At 48.2% G+C, this 19,654-nt stretch overlaps 1 protein-coding gene across 2 annotated transcripts in view; it reads right to left on the reverse strand.

The window, feature by feature from the left end:
* Positions 1–11,323: 11,323 nt before the first annotated feature.
* Positions 11,324–19,654, reverse strand: part of Cacng5 (calcium voltage-gated channel auxiliary subunit gamma 5) — a 40,690-nt gene continuing 32,359 nt past the window's right edge. For both annotated transcript variants that reach the window (XM_021213215.1, XM_029546689.1), the window contains exons 3-6: positions 18,529–18,615; positions 17,251–17,391; positions 13,752–13,897; positions 11,324–13,456 (exon numbers count right to left, since the gene is read on the reverse strand). In XM_021213215.1, coding sequence (XP_021068874.1) covers positions 13,199–13,456; positions 13,752–13,897; positions 17,251–17,391; positions 18,529–18,615 — 632 coding nt within the window. In that variant the 3' untranslated portion in view covers positions 11,324–13,198. The remainder of the gene's footprint in view (positions 13,457–13,751; positions 13,898–17,250; positions 17,392–18,528; positions 18,616–19,654) is intronic.

Consider the following 19,654-nt stretch of genomic DNA (forward strand, 5'->3'; position numbering starts at 1 on the left):
AGAGAGAGAGAGAGAGAGAGAGAGAGAGAGAGAGAGAGAGAGAGAGGCTCTACAGAGGGCTTGACTAGTATGATGAGTTGTCTTTGAACCCCAGCACCTGCAGAAGGCATGACTATTCGGTTTGTAGCCTTCGGTGAGAGCTGGGGATAGCTCTTAAGTGTGAAGCTGCTACCGTTAGGGTTGTTTGTTTTACAGCACCAAAGATTAAAAGCAGGGCCTTGAGGATGCCAGGCAAAAGCTGTACCGCTGAGGGATACGGCCCACCTACAAAGGCAGTCGGTTTTCAATCAGAGTGAAATCAGGAGACCAGAGTGACTTGAGGTAGAAAAGAACATCAGGTATTGGAGGCACCTGACCTGAGCCATCCCTGCATGAAAAGGTCAGTGGGACACTGGGGACATCAATCACAGGCCACTTGGGACACAGGCATAGGGGACATCACAAGGCATGTGAGGTCTATAGAGATTGTGCTGTGGCTATTGAAGTATGATGTGCAAGGGGAGCACCATCCACTCAGGGGAGCACCATCCACTCAGGAGAGCATCATCCACTCAGGGGAACACCATCCACTCAGGGGAACACCACCCATTCAGGGGAGCAGCATCCACTCAGGGGAACACCACCCATTCAGGGGAGCACTATCCACTCAGGGGAACACAACCCATTCAGGGGAGCACCATCCACTCAGGGAAACACCATCCACTGAGGGGAGCACCATCCACACAGGGAGCACCATCCACTCAGGGGAGCACCATCCACTCAGGGGAGTACCATCCATTCAGTGGAGCACCAACCACTCAGGGGAACACCTTCCATTCAGGGGAGCATCATCCACTCAGCCTCTTTAACCTCTCTTTCCCTGCCTTTACTTTTCTAGGGACCCCTTAAGAATATCCAGGACACCCAGAGTCCCTGTGGCAAAATTGAGCTGGTTCATAACCTATGACCTTTTAGCTGTGTGACATTGGATTCCTCACTTAGTCCTTCTTCGAGACAAAAGACAACGGTGTGCACAGTTAGGCTAATCATGGGCACAGGGGGGCTGTCTAGTGCTTGGCTCTCCAGCCCAACCATGCAGCCCATATGAGAGCTATCATCAGCTCTGTCTGTGTCCCTTGTCATCTCTGTAGCCAGAAGACAGTGAGAAGGACAAGGGGACATACAGAAATGAAAGAAGCTGTCTGTGGTCCATTCCTGAGGCTACCAGCAAGTGCAGGAGGCTGTGCAAGCAAGCCTGCTGATCTCATGAGCAATCCCACAGCTCTAGTGACCATGTGCTGCAGGTGGGGTTCCTCGGGAAGCAAATGATGGGAACAAAATGCCAAGCTGACAGGCCTTGGGACAGTGTCCTAGAACTCAGCCCTTGAAAATGGACAGGTGGGAAGGCACAGCTCCCAAGAGGGGAACCTAGCTGTAGTCCCGACTCTACCCCTGGGGGCACTATAGGCCGGTGGACAGTTGTCCCAGCAGCCAGTTAGAAGTTGGGTTGCCAAAACCCTCACTGAGGGGGTTTCCTGGTATGACTTGTGTCCACCAAACTGTAACAATAATCATTAGCATATTTACCATGGCCTCACTGCTTGACTGTGAACATCCTAGGGGGCCAAGGGTGAGCTTGACTGTTCTCGTCTTCACTCCTGGCCCCAGCTGAGAACGGGGGCGTGGGAAGTACATGCCCAGTGGAGGACTGCCACCTTTGATGTGTATCCTTCGAGTAAGTTTAGTATCTAATCGAGAGGCCCAGAAGGAAGGCGGAGGGTTAGATCACTGACCAGCTGAGGCAGAGGGAGGGGCAGGCTATTGCTGCGAAGAAGCCATTAGCTATCCTGAGCAGCCTGCTGGGGTATGTGTTACTGAAATTACTTCTTCTTGACCCTCCCATCTCCTGGCCTGGACTTCCTGTTCTGATTCCAGCTCATCAGGAAGCCAGCTTATGCTTGAGACCTGCCCTCCACCCCACCCACTCCAGTTCTCCTACAGATAGCTGGCTCATGCAGGCTGGGGCAGAGGGTAGGGGTGGGTATGAGGGGGTTGTGGGGGGTGCAGGTCAGGATGAGCAGGAGGCAGAGAGATCCCTAGAGCAGCCGTGGTGTCACAGGCAGGTACAGGTTGGGAACGAATAATCTGAAAGTCCAAAAAACAAACAAACAAAAACAACAACAACAACAACAAAAACCAAAAAACAAAACAAAACAAAACAAAAAACAAAAAAAACCCTGAGGTGCTCCAAATAGTGACACCTTTGAAGATAATAGGAAACTCCATACCTGACTTTATGTGGCAGCGCCCAGTTGAAACTGGTTTCTTTACTACCACAAAGGGTGATAAAATGTCACAGGTAACTTCTGGATGCAATGCTAGCAGGCTTCCAACCATGTTCCGCACAGGAAACAAGGCCTTTACGTGACAACCACTGCATTCTTGGCTGATCTTCAATTGTGGTGTAAAAATATCGCTGCAAATGTCAATAAGGCCTTATAGGTCACAGCGATAAGAAAAGCAGGACTGTGTGAGTGTAGAGTCTTTAAATTTTTTTTCTTTTTTCTTTTGGTTTTTTGAGACAGGGTTTCTCTATATAGCCTTGGCTGTCCTGGAACTCACTCTGTAGACCAGGCTGGCCTTGAACTCAGAAATCCACCTGCCTCTGCCTCCCAAATGCTGGGATTAAAGGCCTGTGCCACCATTGCCTGGCTTAAAAAATTTTTTTTTGAACTAATTAACTGTGTGTGGCGGGGCAAGGAGTCGGGGGCGTATGTTGTAGTGTACATGTAGTTGTTGAGAACAACTTTTGGGAATTGGTTCTCCTACCATGTGGGCCTCGAGTTTGGTGGTGGGTGCTGTAACCCCAAGTTATCTCACGGGCAGGAGTATGGAGTCATTCAGAGGTATGACTGACTGCTAGGTGTGGCCTAAGGAACAGAAGGGCATCCCTGTGAGATCCGAGCTGAGCGCAGGGAGCTGAAGTTGGTGGAAAAATTATGAGAGCCCCAAATCTCAAGAAAACTACCTTCAGGCTATGGGCGTAAGATTATATCTAAGGCATAAATGGATTTTGTGTTTAGGCCTGGATCTCATCCCTGAGGTGTCGAGTTATGGACATGTGAATATTCCAAAATCTAAAATTGAATCTGAGATGCCAAACACTTCTGTCCCTGAGCGGTTCAGAGAAGAGATATCAGACTGTATATTGATCGGAGCGCTTTCTTGAGGGAGGGGCTTGAGGGATGCCGGCCAGAGGAGTGTGTGGAGCATCAGGGACAAAGGGCAAAGGGCAAAGGGCAGTCAAAGCCAGGCCTCTGTATCTTGGAGTTGAGAGATTGAGTCAAACAGCTTCTCTTGGACTCCATGTGCACGTGGGTTGAATCGATGCATTTAGTGGTGTTGAAGGCATTGTATTATCATCCCCCGTCATGTTTCCCAAGGAGACGGGGGTTTCTGGGAGTTGGCTTCGGGAAGAAGGAAGGTCCAAGGAACAGGGAAGACGACAGCCCTGTATTTAGGGGGTGAGCAAAAATGCACAGAAAGCTGCAGATTGAGCTACTGTACGGGGCTAATTACGGCTGCTATTTTTTGCGCGTTTGTTTAACAATGTTAATTTGGCGACAGCCTGGTATTATAACATCTCTCCCACACAGAAGTGGCTTGAGTTCCCAGTCACCAGATTCCATTTGCATTTTCTCTGTAGGGTTTGGAGCAGGGAAGCTGGTGACTCACAGCTGCTGTGACTCCAGGAAGGGCTGGGGGTGAGGGAGGGGGCTAGCTCATGGCAATGTCATCCTGTGACAGGAGGAACCTGACCCAGTCCCAGCCTCCTTCTGAGTGGCCTTCTAGCCTCACGGTGTGTCTCTTCTCTCTTGGCTTGATTGATTATTCTTCAGTCATTCCTCCAAAGCAGACTTTTGGAGAACTTGGGAAGTGGTTGTTTAATGTCCCTGGAGCACAGGGCCAGAAAGGACAGCATGAATATTCATGAAGACAAGGTTGAAGAATGGCTTCTGAGGAGAGCCAGCAAAATGTCACTACTAGACTTTGTTGGACCCGGCTCAAATGCCTCTCTAACTGGGGACCTTGTATGTTCACATGTGGGTACAGAACAGCTTGGGGACCAAGATGGAGAAACCCAAGTTTAGACAGGAGCTTCTCAGACAGTAGTGTCCCACCTCAGAAACAAAGGAAGAATGATACTGGAACATGACCATTTAAAAATCACTACAGAATAAAACTGGACTCTGCATGTTAACTGTAGATAAATGTATCACAGGGCCCATGAAAAAGTATTAGTACTTGGATCTGTGTCTAAGAAAGTGTCTAGATTCATGTGCTAGTTCACAGGAGATAGAAGGATCAGAAAATCCGGATCACCAACAGCGTGAGGACCTAGCCATAAAGCTTCAAGCTGTGGGTCATTCTGCAGACAGACAGACAGACAGACAGACAGACAGACAGACAGACATACAGATGGTAAAGAGGACAAACACAGTGACAAGGAGAAATGCAAGAAGCAGTGCCAGGTATGGTAATGGGAGATTCAGCCACAAGTGCATATTTTAAGTCACAGGGGAAGTCAAACATTATCGTGGATATTTGGTGAATTATCCACATTATTATAACACAATTTCATTAAAACATAAAGTCACATGACCATCACGCATAAAGCCGTGGTGTCATCTCCAGCACTGTCCCCAAAATATTTTTCATTGTTTTTCATGTATTGTGGGCACTGTGAGGTGGAAGGAACCCACGTTTCTTATAGATACACAAAGAACTAGTCGCAGGGGAAATGACCTGATTTTAAAGATTTGCTTCTAAACAATCTGGAGTTGAACATGGTTGGTCCTCACTGAGGCTGGATGAGGGACAGGAGCGATCACTGTACCCGCCTTTGTTACCAGTTAACTTTTGTGTATGTGTAGCATATGTGTGTTTGCTTGTGTGCACGTGTGCAGGTTTGTGTGTATGTACATGTGTGTGTACAGGTTTGTGTGTACACGTGTGTGTGCAGGTTTGTATGTACATGTGTGTGCAGGTTTGTATGAAAATGTGTGTACAGTTTTGTTTGTATGTGTGTGCAGGTTTGTGTGTACATGTGTGACTACATGTGGAAGCCAGAGGTTGACATTGGGTATCTTCTTCCATATATTTTGAGACAGGGTCTCTTGCTGAGCCCAGTGCTCACTGATTGGCGAGGCTGGCTGACCAGAGAGCTCTGAGGATGTTCCTGTGTCTGGCTTGCTCTACCCAGCATTAAAGTTATTGAGGTACACCACTGTGCCCGGCTTCTTTCTTGAGTGCCAGGAATCTGAACTCAGGTCCCCGTGCTTGTGTGGCAGGCACATGATTGAACAAGCTACCTCAATTGCCCCCCCCTCCCCCGTATTTTTGAGCATAGTTTGAAGATTTCATAGCAAACATCGCTTTTAAAACAATAGATTTCTTGTATACTTCAGGCTTTGGTGTCACACCAATCTAGCCTTCAGTCCTTGGGCTCTGGAGACCAGCTAAAGGATGCTCAATTTCATATTGTCCCTTACCACCCCATCCCTACTATCTTTCTTTCCTGTCTTTGGGCCACAGGATTGGCATCATAGGTCTTCTATGGTGAGCTACCAGCTCTCTGAAGGATGGAGGGTTATGACTACTTCTTGATAAGGCACATTGCTTAACCCCCCAGTGTCCTCCACTATGAGATACATAGAACAATGCTTCTGTTATGGGGTTGTGGCAGCTATAGGATGCAACCTATTGGACTGGCATAGAGAGAATGTCAGGCAAGGCTGGGTGCTTCTAAACTGGGGACACCGCCCCTGGACATCTGACAACATCTAAATGTTTGGACTGCCACAGTGGAGGACGGATATGCTACACATGGTGGCTTGAGACATTGCTGAACAATCTGCCTTACATACAGAAAATTTTCAGGCCAAAATATCAGTGCTCCTGATGTTGAGAAACTCTTAGCCATTTGCGTCAGGTTGGTAGGCAGGGGCATGCTCAAACCCTGCTCATGGGATTAGAAAGTTTGGTCCTAAGAGCAAACTGTAAATAAAGAAAATAACAGCCCTGTCTCCCAAGCCTCCAATCTGAAGGCAAGGAAGGTGTCTGGTTATATCAAGCATGTGCAAGGTCATGTGTTCATCTTCCTCCTTGGTCTTACTCAAAGGCATGATTGATCATCAGGTCTGCAAGGAGAGACAGAGGCTGTGACTCAAGGTGAACCCAGCAGAATACTGATTATGGTACTGATGGCAGCCAGCCCTGGAGGTGAGTCACATCAGCACCTGGCCTCTGGGTTTCACCGTCTTGGTGTCCGTCACTGGGATTTTCACTAGGACTTGGGTATAAGGCAATGATATGTACTGTGGAGTATTTGACAGGGCACCGTAGGGTTACAGAGAAAGACACAGCATTATCAAAGCACTGCTGCATGAAGAGCGTACATGTGATGAACAATGGAAGCATCGCTTATGGGGAATGAAGATCTACATGCAAAGAAACCACAGTAGCAATCCTAAAGAGCATGTAGCCCAAGAGGTTCTAGTAAACGCATTTGCATGTTGCTCATGGTCAGTGGTTGGAAAGAATGAATGAAACACCGGGAGCCAGGTCCCGTGTGGACCACTGATGGGCATGTCCTGTGTTCTGGAGAGCATGCTTAGCTCCGACTCTGCACTGGCAGTTGGAGTCAGTAAGTAAGCGATGAAGGATAAGGACTCCATGACAGAAGTTGCTTATAGGGGTTCACAAGCAAACGGTTGCAACCACCAAAATAACGTCTTAGTACTAACTTAATGGTTATGAAAAGAAATGGGGTAAATTGCTACAAATTCTGCATAACATTTAAAAAAAGTCAACTCTCTCCTTTTCCTTCCAATTGTGGAAAGAGTTCATGACTGAAATTCATGTTTATTGACATGGCATCTCATCATGTAGTCCAGGGTGGCCTGGAACTTGCTGTGTAGCCCAGGCTAGTCTCACATTTCCAACCCTTCTGTTTCAGCCTCTCCAGTTCTGATCTGCCCCAAACCAGACCTGACTTGATTAACAAGAATGTGAAGCATCCTTCCAAGGGATCAAGCAGGAAGGAATTCCTGGAATGGGTCAAGGAAAGAAGCGGGTCTATAGGGTTGTCACTGTAGGAAGGAAACGAATGAGGGGCAGTCCGAAAGGGTCTGAGAGGTTGTTTCTGTGGACTCTGGCCACCAACATTGACATCCTGTCTCTGTGAAGTCCCTGACACCATCATTCTGATGACTGGGTATCCAGCTACTCAATAGCTGCTGCTCTTTTCTCTCCTTTTAAGACTCCTGGGTACCTCTTGGGAATTTCCCATCATCCATGTAAGTAAGAAATCCATCAGATTGAATTTGATTTGGCCAGCCAAGTTGATATTTCTCACATCTTACAGTGGCTGGGCCAAGTTCATTATCACCATACTATCTTTGTTTGTTTGTTTGTTTCTTTTCTTCATTCTATGGAGCTTTCAAAAATGCTTTCTTGAGGGAATGGAAATATCTGTCCAGCCGAGGATCTGCTGACACACTAGCCTGACCAGGGGTCACAAGTCTTCCTCCAGTTGTCAGTGGGCAAGAGTGGGTAAGCTTCCACCTCTGAGTGGCTTCAGCCTGGAAGCTCTAGAATTGTACCGCATCCTTTTCAGTATGGTTGACACCACGAGCAGAGATGGCAGACGAGGCACTGGGAGGCTCCTTGGGAACTTTGTGTCACCATTCTTTCCTACTTAGTGAGACCTTTCCCTCCCTCTCTGATTATGGAAAGAATACGTTTGCCAAGCTGGGCATTTCGAATTGCAGATACCAAACTCTCTTGGGAGTAAAATAAAACTTGCAGAGCATTGCAATGCTTGCCAATTCTGAGTGCGGACCCCCTCCCCCTCGTGTGTGTGTGTGTGTGTGTGTGTGTGTGTGTGTGTATGCATATTCATCTGTAGCGATCAGAGGTCTTCATGCCATGTCTTCTTTACTCAAACTCTTTTTGAGACAGGATCTTTGACTGAACCTAGGGCTCACCAAGTCAGCTAGAATGCTTGGCTAGCCAGCAAGGCTCAGGGATCCTTACATGGACTGGGATTACAGACATGTACCAGCATGCCTGGCTTTTTGTGTGGGTTCTGGGAATCAGACTCAGGTCCTCACACTTGATTGACAAGCACTTGATTGAGCTGTCTCCCCAGCCACCAAGTTTCTAAATCTGTTAAGAAACTTCTTTAGGTCTCATGATCCTGCCACACATAGGACGAAGAGGGCTAAATGTGATCATGCTTACAAAAATCCGCTAGGAACTACATCCTTTGATGAAGGCTTCAGGTGCAGGCTGATGGTACTGTCTGGTGATTCTCTCCTGTGGGAATGGAAGCTGACATCACAGCGTCTTAGTCGACATTCACAAGCGCTTGTGTAGGAGTTCACAGGTGAATGACAAGCTCAGCCTCAGAGCCAACCTTGACGTCGAGGCCATGGAGGTTTTCATAGATGCTACTTGCCTGGAATCTCTCAGTGGGCAGACTTAATTTAGTCTCTACCGTTTTCTTAATAGAAGACAACCTAGTCTGAGGAGCTTTTTAGAATTTTGCCGTGTGTGGGATTTTTAAAATAAAGATTTATTTTATTTTACTTTATTTTATTTTATATGTATGAGTGTTTTGTCTGTCTGTAAGTGCACTTTGTGTGCAGTGCCCATGGAGACCAGTAGAGGGCACAGGATCATCCAGAACTTGAGTTATTATTGATCAGTGTGAGCCACCACATGGGTGCTGGGAACTAAACCCAGGTCCCCTGCAAGAGCAGCAACTGCTCTCAACCACCAACCCATCTTGCCAGCCCTCATGATTGAGTTTTGGAAACAATAGACTGGAGATCATTCTCATTCTTGTTCCGAACCCGAAACGGTGTAGGAGATTTTAAAATAAAATTCGACTGAAGTTGTGTTCACTCTGAGCATGGTGATACATGGTCTCTTTATGGCCCCAAAGCCCTCAAGTCTGGTTAATTAATAATAGATGAGTGCAAAATGAATTATTCAAAAGCCAGCCCTGGAGGGTGGCTAGTTCTATAGTTGGAAGTCTGAGACTACAAGGTCACCTCTGAAGATCTGTTGGCCCTCCTCAGGACTGGTTGTCCATTCTTGGCCCTCACTATAGGAAGAAGAGCATCTTGGCTCTGGACTGCTTAGTGTTTGCCATCATGGTCCTCAAGGGCAAGCTGTTATTGCATCCTAATGATGAAGGATGGCTCTGGAGCCAAAGTGCTGACTGGACTTAAGCTTGCTTGACACCTTGCCCACAGGCACAGCCTGCCTGAGTGAGGCCGGCGAAGACTGGGAGGGGGCAAGGGTGATCCCAGCACCTTTATCCTCCTTGGGGGCACACCTATACTCTTTAATCTTTTCCTGTATTCTGTAAGACGCCAGGAATCCCCAAAGGGACGAATGAGAGGGTGGCTTTATCTTCATCCCTGATGGTAAACTCCATCAGACCTAGGTCTAAGTCCTAAATCCTGGGGTCAGAGCTCTCCAGGAGAGCTTAAGAATATTCAGGTATCTAGAACCCCATCCTTGAAGCCTAGGGTATGTCATGGCCTTGACATGGTCTGGAAGTTGGTTACAGATACAGCCCACACCCTGGAATAGCATCTGGATCTTGGGGCTGGGATAACATGGGCGAAGCAAGTCATGAAGTGATATGTTCTGTTTCCAAGGGGGTCACTACAGTGGGTGCCAACTCGTGATACAGTGGAAGGCCGTCTTCTCAACTCTCAAGTAGTAGGATCTACACTTAAATCCAGGTGGTCTGATGATGATAGTAAATATGACTTTGGGTCACTTCCAAGGCTTCTTCAAAACCAGCAGTATAGCTCCTGCTGTCTCCTGGGATACTCCCTCTTAGCTTGGGATACTCCCTCTTAGCTTCCAGCTGTTGGGCTGTGAGGAAATCCTGTACACTGGTATCCCAGGCAACAACTCCAGCTACTGCCTGCCAGTGGACCCCAGTGGCCAGGGAAGTGAACAAGGAAGTCTTTGAAATAAAAGCCACTGCTCAAGTTCAACTTCCTGGGAGACCCTGAGAAAGAAACACCTTCCCAAGGCCCAGCCAACCCGCTCAAAGAGTTGTGACGTGATTGCTATCACCTTAAGTTTGAGGAGATAATTTCTTATATATCAGTGGACAGTCATCCGATTCCTATGGCCAGAAAGTGTTTCAGGAATGGGTGTGTGACCCAGAATTGGCCAGTGGGACATAAGGTGGGTCTCTGGGGCTTGCTACTGAGAGCATTTGCTGTCTTTGTCTCTAGGGAAGACAAAAGAAGGGGTTACCCCTGTATCTCTATGGGTGCTTTGGATATTCCATATGGCACTTTATACCACCATCTTGTCGCCAACCCAAGGATAAAGTCAACTCCAGAAAGCAGCACCAAGAGATGACAAGAGTTTATACGTTTGAGTGCGTGATACAAATATTTTGTCCAAGGAGAGATGATGAATAGTTTTTTGAAATCAGTTTACAGATGGAAAAGAAATTATGACAGTGGTATGTGTTGATACATTCTCCCATCCCCTCATGGGGAAGAAAGGGACCCAGACCCATTACTACGGTAAGTGCACATGATCCATTCCAGGGTGGGGATGCCCTTGGACTTGACGGCTCAGCCTCAGCCTGGGGAGAGCACGCTCTAACAACACAGTCAGCAGTCAGCTTAGACAGTAGAGTCTGTTTTTTCCTGGTGTACACAAGCAAGCCTGGCACAGTGATAGAGAAGTGTTTTAGAGAGAGTAAAGTACATGACAGGTGTTAATAACATTGACAAAAGTTGGAGTCGAGCACATCCAGATGCCTGTCCATCTTGAAAATACCTCTCAGCCGTCTCCAAACAGACTCCGGCAAACAGTGGCAAAAGTGAACGGCGGCCATTGCGAGACATCCAAGGAGCGGGAAGCCAGGGCTGCCAGTCACCCTCAGATCACAGGCAGATACAGAAATTGGCACACAAGAACAATGTGGACTGGATCACTGGAGGTGTGGCTATGGGTGTGGGGAGGATGCATGGAGGCCATCCCAGCTGAGCGACTCGGAACTGGAGGGGTCACCCAAGGATTGACTCAGGGACTGAACTGACAGGCAAAAATAAGTTTCTCTTTCACCTCCACTCTCTGTGAAACGGATGGAGCAATATCTACAAAGCAATCTGCATATTAGGGGCTGAGCCGTGCCCTCCCCCAGATTTGTACTCTGAGATCCCAATCTCCGGTACCTCAGAATGTGAATATATTTGTACATGGGTACTTAAATGATTATATTCATAGTTATTAGTAGTGATCATTGAATTTATTGGAATGGACTCTAATCCATAGCTGATTTTAAAATTTTTTGAGGCATAGTCTCATGTAGTCCAGGTTAGTCTCACGTAGCCCAGGTTAGTCTCAAACTAGCTATGTAGTTGAGAGTGACCTTGAAGATCCTTCTGCCTCTGCATTCCAAGTGTTAGGATTACCGATGGATGTGTACCGCCACACCTGGATTATACAGTGTTGGGGGTCAAATCCAGGGCTTCATGCATGCTAGACCAGAACTCTACTGAGTTATATTCCCAGCCCCTGGTGTGTCCTTTTAAGAGGTAATTTGGATATGCAAAATAAAATTAAAAAAAAAAAAAAAAGCCCCAGGTCTCAGGTGCAGCACATGATCACACAGCAAAAAATCGGCCATCTGTAAGCCAGGAGCGGGTGCCTCGGAGATCAGTCTTCTGACAACTTGATCTTGAACTTCTGGCCTCTTCCATGCTGACTGAGTCATCGTCCTCCTGTAGGCGCCAGCTGTGTGGTTTCCTGTGCCACTTGCCAGAGCCTGAAGTCACCCACTGTGGCTTTGTATATTCGGGTACATTTGCCGTCTTAAAGAGAATGAGGCAAGAGTGGGCCCGGCAAAAATACACCGCGCAGAGAATGCCACATTGGCTTGCCTCTCACAGTTCTCAAAACGAACAATGGTCCAGCTGAGCCAACACCTGGGGGACTATGTGAGTTTCGTGGACTTCTCCGAAGTGCCTGCAGCCTCCCAGCTCCATGTTCCCATCAGGGAAGCGGTTGTCACATTGTGTGGCACCCTGGAAGCATGTGATTTGCCCACAGATGCCATGAAACTGGGAAGTGGATGTTTCCCCCTATTAGGATGAAGTTGGCAACGTCCAGATGTTCACAGGCACCATCGGCAGGGCAGCCGGATCATCTGGAATCTGGCTTGTTTGGGCTCAAAATGCACTGTGTCATCAAACGCACTAGCTCACAGATATGGTGTTCTTAGGTGGTACAGAAACCTGTCTACACGATTAGATCTTAGAGCCTTGGATGGAAATAGGGTCCCTGAAAGTCAGAGACAATGCCCCCAAGGTTGGACACAGTGCTTGACGCTCTGAACACAAAACTGTCAAATTCTTGAGTTCTCATTATCAGTCACTACTTTGGGTTAAGGCATCAAAAGACCCCACGAAATAGCTTATCAAGGGGCCATGTGTATTAAGACATCTTCCGCCATTAACACCTTTGTGACGTCATTGGCACTGCTGAATACTTACCTTAGTCCCAGACCAGGGCAGCTGTGTTCTGGAAGGATGAAAGTCTGGAATGGTCCAGGGCCTGGGGGCGGGGAGGGCAGTGCTACACAGATGTGTTTTGTGGAGAGAGGCCGATGACATAAAAGGAACAGTCTGCTTGAGATTGCTGAGCCAGACAGACCACGGGAGCAGAGTCACCTTTTGGTCTCACAGTCCAGCCCATGGATGGAGAGCCAGGCTGGTAGGCAAGCATTCAAGTCTGCCTTTGTCTGTATCAGAAACTTGGCAACTCCAGCCTGGCCTTGGCTAACCTGGAAGTGCAGGAACAAAACTCAACTAGAACATAGGCATCTTCCGGCGCAGCACAGCATGGAGTGCTGCGGGCCCGTTGCTATGATTGGCACCCTAGAGGCGGGGCTTCACCCACACTCTCAGCCAATCAGCATGCCTCTGACTCTAGGCTTTGATGCCCACCGAAGGATGCTAGCTACTCTGGGTGCAGGGAGAAGATGTGGTCAAGTAACAGTGGCTAAGCAGGGAATAGCCTGGGCCTTGGCTCAGGAGGTGGGGTGTGGTGGGGAGGGAAACGCTGTCCAGCCATCCAAAGTTCAGGTAGGGAGGAGGCTAGGGCTGGCTCAGCAGGGAGATGATGACATCTGGTCATAGTCCGGGCACTTGAGCAAAGCTGGGTAGTTGCTGTTCATCTGTAGCGAGGCGTCGCTGGAGATGTCCGAGGGGCTGCGGCCCCGGATCCAGGCATCTGGATGTAGAAACTGCCCAGAATAGTCGGAGCAGTTGCTCAGACGTGGCCGGTAGAAGCCTGGGTGAGGTCTATACATGTCCTCAGCAGTGTACCTCTTCATGAACAGGTATACAGACATCACCCCAGCACTCTACAGTGAAAGAGAAGCAGAGGAGAGCTCATTGATAGGGGGTTCAGGGGGTTCTTCTTGTAACGTTCCAGCTGTGTCTTCCTGCATCACAGCCATCCACCCTGTCCAGTGCATGTGAGGACAGGGGGCCCCTGGGGACGTCCAGGATGGAGGAGACCCGGAAAGTCAGGGAGAGGTACATTCTGGGGAAGAGTGGTAGAGTGGGGTAGATGGTCCAGGGTGCTGTGGGGCTCGTCCCTCCCCCCACCCCGTAGGGCAGTACCGATCTGGCACACGGCAGTATGGGGCAGGTTACCTCTGTTAAAAGGAAGGAGATGGCAGCAAAGGCAAATGACCATCCATACTTGTAGTTGAAATAGGTCTCTGCATCCTTGGTTCTGTTGAGCATCTCGTCATTGATGCTGGAGATGTACAGCACCAGGCCCACCACAAGAGAGAGGCCTGGATGAGGGAAGGGAAGGGCAGGGCAGGGCACTCTCAGCCTGGAGGTTTAGAGAGTTTGCCAATATAATACCCACTGAGAACAAAGCCTTCAATTTGGAGTTCAAAAATGAGCGAGAGTTTGCCCCCTGATGACTCTGTCTATGCCAGCATCTTCTAGGTAGTGAACAGGGGCAGGTAGAATCTCCCGGTCCAACTACTCTCCTGAGCCAAGACACAAGCCTAGTGATTGATACGCCTACCTCTGTCACACACACCCTCCTGGGTGCCCTTGTTTATTGGACCTGAACTGGGGTCCTGCTACTATACTGTTCTAAAGCACTGCTATGACCCTGGGATGTGAACCCTGATCTACCAAGAGGATTTTTATTAACCTAAGGACTAAGACAAGGCTCTTCAGCAGACCTTCTAATCTCTGTCTCCAGCAGGGGGTGGTACATATCTCTCTGGACTCTGCCAGTGTGGCCTGGATCCTATGCAAACCCTCTGGTTACCCAGTGAATCCTCTCAGACATGTTCAGTCAGGAGATGTAAGGGAAGTTAATTCAGACCCAGGCCAGCAGTGAATCAGGAAGCCACTGGGGCCCCAAACTCCAACTGCCATTGTGCACATGACTGCTTCAGGCAACCATTTCATCCATTAGTGAGTGTAATTGAGTCAAGGCATAATTAATCACTTTACATTGAGCTGTTCATATTTCATTCCATTCACATTATTTTACAAAATCGGGGCCTCTCCAAGGATGGATGTTAAAGGGAGACAGGTGTGATTCAAACCTTCCTCTGTACTTAACTCAAGTGTGAGTCACTGTTGTCCCCAAATGTCCCTCTGTTATTATCACAAGCCCACTTCATGTATATCAGCTCCATCCTAGACTTAAGATCTTGTGATTCACACACGGTTGGAAACTCAGGCATCCTGATTTCTAACCATCTTGGCTGCTGTGAAGTTCACACAAAGAGAAGTAAGTAGCTTGGCCTTGAGTTTGTCCCACTCTGGCTAGGTGGAATACCACTATACCATGTTGGGCTGATGACACTGGAGTGTTATTAGAAGGATGAAAGACTTGACAGGAGTAGAGGAGAGAATGCACAACAGGTGTATAGAACAAAAATTAGATGGGCAGATGAGTGTGTGTGTGTGTGTGTGTGTGTGTGTGTGTGTGTGTATAAGGAAAGAGCAAGGAAGAATGGTTCTTGGGAGTCAGGTCAACTCTCACCCGGCAAAAAGATTATGCTGACAGGGAAATGGGAGAAAGGTCCTAAAAGGACTGGGAAGCCAGTTGCCAGTAAGGATGCCTATGCCAGAGAATCATTTTTCTTTTATTGTCATTAATCTGTCATCAATCTTTCCACCCACCCACCCACCCACCCATCCATCATCTACCAACCAACCTATCCATCCGTCCATCCATCCATCCATCCATCCATCCATCCATCCATCCATCCATCCATCCATCAACCCAGCAATCCATCCATCCATCCATCCATCCATCCATCCATCCATCCATCCATCCATCCATCCATCCATCCATCACCCATCCATCTATCTACCCACATACCATCTATCCACCCACACATTCATCCTTCCACACACCCATCCATCCAGCCATTGTATCTAGCCATACTTTTCCTACCACCTACTCATCTTCTACCTAAGAATCAACTCTTAGACCTCTCTTCTCTAGTCAACCAATTCAGGACACTGAATATCAACACCCTGAAAGCCAATCCATCATCTTTTAGGGCACAGGTCTCCGTGAGGTCACTGGGGAGAAGGCTCCCATTTTTTTTCACCACATCCCTTTGCCTTCTCACATAGTTGCCATGTGTAAACTCACCATGACTCATACTTGCATCGCCTACGCTGACAGCTTTCAAGTCTTGTGATTTAGGTGATTCGATGAGGCCCAGACCGTGATGTCTGGCAGTTGTCTAGGTACCTCTTCCTTTATGTCACAATGGTAGAATCAGACTGTTTTCCATGCTGATCTTATAACCTTTGTGCAAAGCTGTTTCTCTGTATGGTTCCTAATCATGGGTGTAACATCCACTCAATGTGCAAGCAAGCAAACAGCTCCCATCCTTGATGCCTCCCTTGAGAGCCTGGTTCTGCTGAGGGTACCTTCTGAATGACACACGAACCCTCCCACTTTCTGCTGCAGCGTCAACCCAGCCTGTGCCACCATTGCCCATCTCCTGTACTTCCAGTCGCTGGGGGATCTGCCCAGTTCCTTGGCTCACTTCCATTCCTCGCACCGATCCTAATAGCAAGTGTTCTAGCATTCAAATATGATGTCATTCCTTGGCCCAAATTCTTCTAAAGGCTTCTCATAAAGTTCCAGATCTTAAGACAGTTTGGGCTCCTCTATAATCTCACTTCTCAGCATGATTCCTCATCTCCTGGAGACTCCATGGGAGTTCCCCCACTTAATGCTATTTCTTTTCTCTCGGCCCTTTCCTCCCTCCAACCTAAGTTGGTTGCCTAACTCACTCTTTAGGTCAACTTCTCTAGTTTTCCTTGACCAGCAAACACCTTATTCTGAATTTTAGCTATATTCTCAGTCTCTTTGGCAGTTCCTGGTGCCTCCTCTCCTTGTCCCCACCACTCTGAGTTCCTGTTTCTAGTCTACATGTTTATATCTCCCATGATACTGACCTTTCTATAGTCAGTGATGCCAGCCTACAGAACATGGCCTGATAGACATCATAGCTGACTGACTAAATGACTGACTGACTGACTGAATGAATGACTGAATGAATGAATGAGTGAGTGAATGAATGAATGAATGAGTAAATGAGTGAGAGAATGAATGAATGAATGAATGAATGAATGAATGACTAAAGTACAGCCTGGTGATAGTCCATGAAGATATGTCTACGCTGAAGGGGTCTAGTGAGCTCAGAAAACGGAGTATGGTTAGATCGTGAAAGCAAGGGGTCTCTGAAGGTAGCTGAGGGTTAGGGGTGAAGGAACCTTTATGCTAAAGGCGGATGCTTTTATTTTCCACAGCCATACCCAAGGATATTGGTCCTTTCATTCACAGGAATGAATGCTCATCAGCAGGAGCTAGAGAAGAAGTGTGTTGGTGTGTATTGTGAAGACAGCCAGGACATCCCAGCTCTGCACAGGGTGAACCCATCAGGTCACTCCAACTCTGAAGTCTCATGTGTTTTCTTCTGGAATGTCACATGGGTGTGTCTAAGGACATCAGAAGTCTCCTGTCTTGACTCAGTTCTGCCTAGGTCCCTGGCTCAACTCAGTCTGTGTCCAGTATTGGCTCACAGTTGTGAGTGGGAATTCCCGAAGCAGAACTGCTCAGGGTGCATGGAGACAGAACAGCATAACTTACCGGAGAGGATAAAGAAGATGCCCGAAACAAAGGCCAGTATGGTCCGGTGGGGACGGATGTGCCCGATGTTGCTCAGGATGAACCCGATGAACATGAAGAAGAGGCTGACCAGGGGGAACGGCGTCGCCGAGCGAATCATTTCTAATGCAGAGGGCAGAGGGGCAGCCTGTTGGACTACAGTGACCTTCCTAATCTGTCTCATTCCAAGAAGTATGTCCCTTCAATGTCTACCGATGGGTGCCTAAAGTGCACCCATCGAGTGGCCTAAGGGTCTCCTGGTGATGGCAGGGCTTTTGTTCCCAAGGCAAGACTGGAAGGTCTGACTTCAACTGCCAACACAGTCAGAGAGTTGTCTCCCCTTCAGACATAAGCTCCGCTCCCAGGAATCTGCACCACCCATCTATAGGAGAGCTGTGAGGTGCTTGGTCACATCATCCTACCTCATCTTCAAGGGACACCCACCATTCCCAAGGGTACGGGCATGCTCTGCGTGTTACAGGGGACTTTCACTGGCCTCTTTTTCTATTTATAATCACTGGGGGGAGGGGTTCTACTGCATAATAAAGAATTCTCTCTTGGTCTCAGGTTTTTGTTAGGTACCCTAAATCCTCAGAATTTCCCTTAGGGGATCTTCGTTAGTCATGTGGGGTCCTGAGAGCACCCGGGTTTTGTATGCCAACAGCTCAGTCAGGTAGAGGCAGGAAAGAGCAACCTCACAGATTAGAGGATTGGGGTTTGGGGTCATGTGGCATAATCTGGATCTCTGAGGAGGGAAGGGACTGGGCACTGAGGTTAGCTATACACACTGTAGTAGATATTAGCCATTCTTCAGTTACCAAGTGTGTTGGTTATATGCACATCAAGTACTGAACTGTTTTGTGTAACAGATATGTTCACAAATGTTTGCATCCGGAGGGTCCTGGAACCTACTCTCCGACCGGACCAAGGGTGTGGATCGCATTGTAACGCTGCAAGTTCAGAAGCCACTCGGATGAGGTCAAGGCCATAAAGTCAGACTTGTCACAGTCCAGAGAGACTGCTTCCGTCTGGGGGTGAGTTCTCCTCCACTTCCTGGGGTCAGAGACATAGGGGCTCCAGCAACCTATCTTCACCCCAGAAAAACGAACGTGCAGGACAAGCTCCAGTGAACCTCACTAGTATAACCAGCTAAGGCCAAGGGCACCAGCTCTCGAGAAGATTCTTGACGTCTGGCTCTTCCCTTGGTCTGGCTTTCTCTGTCCCACCAGTGGCGCAGGTTAGAATGTTCTAGACACTTACTTAGAACATTGACCGTGGATTCTGATGTCATCTGGGAGTTCATGGGCATCACATACTCTATGGTGAAACAGTGTCCTCGCTCCTCACCTGTGGAGACAAACAGTTATTGCCATTCTTAGGCCCCACTCCAGCATGGATTTGAAGTTAGTACACCCCAAATGTTTCCAGACTCTTTGGGCCTGTGTCTCTGTACTTGGACTGGATAAAATCTCTAGGTAATTTTCCATCCCTGGATGGTGGCCCACAGCAGAAGTGGAGAACACGTCTTGACGACTCTCTCTGGTGTAAGGGTGGCAGCATGGGAAGAGGTCAGCACTGTGGACTCTATGTCCAGCCGACATCTGGTGCCGCCGGTTGCTTTTGACTGATGGCGGTGCATGGCTGTCTCAGATGCACAAGTGTAGATTTTTGTACAATAACCTTCCACAGATCCTGGTGGCCTAGAGACTCCGCTTCAGGTTAAGCAGAGACAGGTGCCACAGCATCTGGAGCAGTGGGAGGTGAGGTCAGAGTTGGATGCTGTTCCTAAAGAAGGCTCTACCAAATGACACAAGGTACCCAGGCTGGAGCTGGAGGTGGCCTTTCTGCTATACCCAATTCAACTCTAGCCTGTCCCTCAGAGCCCTAGCACCAAGATGGGAGAAAAGGCTGGGGGGAAAATGCATCTGTTCTCAATGCACACACAGGTTCCAGGATTCTGCAAAAGTGACTTGAAGACCATACTGTGACTGTGCTGGCTAGAGCAGCTTTCACAGGTCTTGTAGGGCATGGGGGTCTACTCTTGTAGAGGGTGGAACCAGGCTGTGACAAAGATCTTGCGGACAGGGCTCTTGGTGCAGCAACTCATTTGGTTCCAGAGAATCCCCAGTGAGCTGAAAGGAAGTCCAAAATCTCCATCCTCCCACAGACACGGAAGGACACACAATTTGTGTCTTCTTTGGGCGGCCATCGTCACAGACAGAGGAACAGGAAGCTGTTGTGGAAGTCAGTGAAGTAGAAGTCTAGATGCATTTAAGCTGCCAGAATCTTCACTGCCGCCGTGTGCAAAGTGGCAATAATAAATCTGCCTTGCAACGTTCCATAGGGGAGATTATGTGTGATCAATAACTTGAGGAGCTAGTGAAAG

This window comes from Mus pahari, chromosome 14 (genome assembly GCF_900095145.1).
Source record: "Mus pahari chromosome 14, PAHARI_EIJ_v1.1, whole genome shotgun sequence".
Classification (NCBI taxonomy): Eukaryota; Metazoa; Chordata; class Mammalia; order Rodentia; family Muridae; genus Mus; species Mus pahari.